Source organism: Zosterops lateralis (genome assembly GCF_965231275.1).
Source record: "Zosterops lateralis genome assembly, chromosome: 31".
Taxonomy (NCBI): Eukaryota; Metazoa; Chordata; class Aves; order Passeriformes; family Zosteropidae; genus Zosterops; species Zosterops lateralis.
The window spans coordinates 1,143,079-1,147,405 of NC_139791.1; the positions used below are offsets into that span (position 1 = coordinate 1,143,079).

Here is a 4,327-nt window from a genome sequence, read left to right on the forward strand (position 1 = left end):
TACCTGCAGACAGCACCAGCAGCACCTTGGCTTGCAGCATCTCTGTTTGTCTGAGCTGCCCTTAAGGCCCTGCTGCCAGGGAGATGCCCCTGGGCAGTGGCCTGTGCTGGGAGGGGTGTGCAGGGTAGAGCTGAGCCCCCAGGGCTGGGCTGGGCTCTGGGAGCACTGGCAGGGACAATGCTCAGATAGAGAGAAACAGCTCCGAGTAGGCAAACTCCCAGAAGCAGAGAACCAGAACAACCCTTGCTAGCTGTCCCTTTCCAGGTGCACAGGAAAAAAGGAGGGAAAGGTTTAGACAAACTAATTTTGAAATTCCAGCTTACAGATAGTCCACTTTATTTTTTAAGAAAGTTTTAAGTTCAATAACCCTGAAGTAGAGGGAGGTGTAATTAGCAAAAGGTACCTTTGTGGGGAACAGCAGGTCTGACTGCACTGGGGCACAGGGAGTCCTGTTTACCCTCTAGGCTTGCAAGTGTTCAGGCTGAGAGCAATGCTGAAAATGAAGCAACAACTCAGAAGCATAAACAGGAACTCAAAAATAAAACTTTACCAAATTTTTTCCAAAACAAAGGAAATAATTTTGAGGGGATTCCTAATAAAACAGCATGGGATTGAATCAAGAAAACTTGTTGCAGCTTGTCATTGTCTTCTTTCAACAGTTCACAATGCCCAGAGTGAAGAAATGTCCAACAGCAGCTCCATCAGCCACTTCCTCCTGCTGGCATTGGCAGACACACAGCAGCTGCAGCTCCTGCACTTCTGCCTCTTCCTGGGCATCTCCCTGCCTGCCCTCTTGGGCAATAGCCTCGTCATCAGTGCCGTGGCTTATGGCCACCACCTTCACAGCCCCATGTTCTTCTTCCTGCTCAACCTGGCCCTCACCGACCTGGGCTCCATCCTCACCACTGTCCCCAAAGCCATGCACAATTCCCTCTGGGACACCAGGAACATCTCCTACACAGGATGTGCTGCACAGCTCTTTCTGTTTGTGTTTTTCATTTCAGCAGAGTATTTCCTCCTGACCATCATGTGCTACGACCGCTACGTGTCCATCTGCAAACCCCTGCACTACGAGACCCTCCTGGGCAGCAGAGCTTGTGCCCACATGGCAGCAGCTGCCTGGGCCAGTGCCTTTCTCAGTGCTCTGCTGCACACAGCCAATACATTTTCCCTGCGCCTGTGGCATGGCAATGCCCTGGGCCAGTTCTTCTGTGAAGTTCCTCAGATTCTCAAGCTCTCCTGCTCACACTCCAACCTCAGGGAACTTGAGATGATTGTGGTTACTGCCAGCTTATTATTATGTTGTTTTGTGTTCATTGTTTTCTTGTATGTGCAGATCTTCAGGGCTGTGCTGAGGATCCCCTCTGAGGAGGGATGGCACAAAGCCTTTTCCACCTGCCTCCCTCACCTGGCCATGCTCTCCCTTTTTATCAGTACTGGTTTTTTTGCCCGCCTGAAGCCCCCCTCCATCTCCTCCCCATCCCTGGACCTGCCCCTGTCATTCTGTACTCGGTGGTGCCTCCAGCCCTGAACCCCCTGATCTACCAGAGGGAGCCTGAGGAACCAGGAGCTCAAGGCTGCAGTGTGGACACTGATCACTGGACGATTTCAGAAACACTAAACTGCTGGCCAGTTCCTGCAAATCACTTGTAATAAAAGTAATTTTTGATAGCACTTGTTGATTTGTTTGTCGGGTTTTTTCCTTTGTTTAGTTTCCAATGGTGTTCACAAAGAGAGGCCACTGTTTGTGTCCTTTCCTGTTTTGATTGTCTCCACACTTACTGTGGCCCCAGACTGTATCAATGAGGAGCTGTGCTCTCAGTAATTTTAAATGAACTAAATGATCTCCCAGCAGACTTTTCTCGAGATCCCCCTTTTGTCCCCTTCTCTGTCACTGCAGCAGCAATGTCTGTGTGCAGAGCTGGGGGCAGATCAGGGCTGGCACAGCAGCTGTGCCCAGCACCAGCAGCCCTTGGTGTTGCCAGTGCTGCTCCCGTGGCCCTGCCCCGCTGCCCTCCTGGCCCTGGTGTTGCTGTTGGGCCTGAGGGCTCTCAGGGCCGGGCACAGGGCTGGGGGTGGCAGTGCCGGGGCTGCAGCAGGGACAGGCCATGGGCACTGCTGGGGTAGCGCTGACGCCTCAGGGCAGGGCCTGGGGGCTCCAGGCTCCTTGCCCAGGCTCTCTCCAGAACACGCCCAGGCCAATGCTCAGCACAGAAAAGCCCCGTGAGCAGCCCCAGGGTGGCTGTGGGCAGGCTGGGGACAAACAGCATGGCTGGGGCTCTGCAAGGGCCCTGGAGGAGATGGGAAGGAGCAGCAGAGCAGGGGCTGATCCATCCCCAGTGCGCTGGACACCCCAGGGCAGCGTCCCAGAGTGTCCTCATGCACCTGCCAACAACATCCCCCCTCTGCAGCCCTGGCCTCTCCCCCAGCTCACACAGGTGCAGGATCCTTGCAGGCACAGACAGGGCAGCACTGGCTCAGGAGCCCCTGTTTGCAGTGCCCAGAGCAGGCCTGAGCACCCCCATGGTGTTGGTGTGGGGAGATGAACCCGAGGGAGCACAAATGCCATCAGCCCCTGGGGCCAGGAAGGGCTGGAGGACAGGAGGGAAACTCCTCACTTTTGTCGTGTCCTCTGAGGTCACACAGAAAGTTTGTTCCCATGAGCTGTGAGTTTCCTGTCCCACTGCAGACATTGTTGCTCAGAGCCAGGGCCATCTAGAAGCCACCTCCAAACTACCCTGAGCATTTCCTTTGCTTCACCTTTGCTTTCTTTCCTCTTTCCTGGTCCAGATTTCTTCCTACTACCCATTCCTGTCCTCTCCCCTACAAACATCCCATCCCTGTTTGCTCTTTGCTCTCTGACCCCACTCCCCATTTCAGTTCCTGAGCTGGCAGCATGAGAACATCCCTTGGGGAGCAGGATCATCCTCCAAGTGCTTCAGGAATTGTCTGCAGTGTCCTGCAGTGCCTTGAGTTAAGAAATTAAAGAGTTAAGATTTTACCTAAGGGATAGAAGCAATTTATATTGATTAGGATTTAAGTAGAAGAGTAGAGATGAAGTGGAAGTATTAATAATTATTAGATGCTCAAGCTAGAGCATAGATAGAGTAGGTAATATATTACTTGCTCCTTTTAGTTGTGTTTGTAGAAGGAAATAAGATAGATGGACCATTGTGATAATGGAAGAAACCATGACTGCACCTGGACACAGAAACTAATTGGAACCGAGCAGGATGTCTTGGACAGTGCCCAAGAGGTCACGTAGCCTGCCAAGAAGATGAAAGTAAAAAGGTCACTGCAAGAAAGAGATCTCTGACTTCATCCTTCAATACCATTGAAGCATTTCAAAGACCACTGGTCCAATTTGAGAGAAGAATGGGGCAGGTGTAAAAGGACTTTAGGCTCATTTTAATATGATGAGGGGATAGGCAGTGCTAGGATTAGGCCTATAAATAGGCATTTTGAGTAATTGAATGAATGTGTAAGACTTTTGTAAATAAATAGTGGGCCAGACCTTTGTGATTGGTGCACATGCCTTTAGCAGGCTACTCCCATGCCACCCAACATTGAATAAAGCACACAACTTTCTGACTTTCACTGGTCAGAGAGTCTTTTGTCCGTGATCTTATCGATTTTATGCAAATCAATTGGTGACCACAGCAGGACTGGGTTCTGTTTGGCTGTGAGAGCAGTTCAGGTCATGGACCCCTCGGGGCACCCCCAGGGATCTCCCTGGAGAGAGGGCTCTGCTCCCTGGCTGTTCACTGGGGACAGACAAGGACTGCCAGAACTCCGGACAAAACGGTCTGTTCAAAAATTGAAAATTGTGGCCTATAAGGCGTTTGTGTGGCCAGGAGGCTGTTGGTAAGTCATGGGAGATGTCCCATACTCAGCTTGAGCCCATGTAGTCTGCTTGCAAGTTACAGTGGGATTTGGTTGCAGGCAGAGGGATTTCCTGAGCCGTAGAGGGCTTGCTAGTGGTTTGGGGCAAATTCACAAACAGTTTGGGGCAAGTCCTCGTTTATTGTTGTTATTTTATCATGTGTAGTCATTTTAAGTGTGTCCTGACTGTGAGAGTGACTGTGCAGGTACTTTTGAGACCTACCCTTGACAATGATTGACCGAGATACGTGGACTTCATAGGTTGCATGCATGGAGCCTTTTTTATTGATACACCTAGCCTAGTTTATATACCTTTCCGTTATATAACAAGTAGTAATGCCAAGTCAAAGGGATCCTCCTCTAGACCATCTTGATCACTTTCCTTGCTGTCACAGTCGGCAGCAAAAACCCTCACGGAGTGTGGAGGACTCCCCTCCCCTCTCCC

General features: G+C 51.0%; 1 protein-coding gene across 1 annotated transcript; it reads left to right on the forward strand.

The window, feature by feature from the left end:
* Positions 1-591: 591 nt before the first annotated feature.
* LOC310920735 (olfactory receptor 14A16-like) lies at positions 592-1,531 on the forward strand (the record flags this gene model as incomplete). The annotated part of the gene is made up of 1 exon (XM_083880794.1): positions 592-1,531. The coding sequence occupies exon 1, from the start codon at positions 683-685 to the stop codon at positions 1,529-1,531; it is 849 nt and encodes a 282-aa protein (XP_083736920.1). The 5' UTR covers positions 592-682.
* Positions 1,532-4,327: the final 2,796 nt, after the last annotated feature.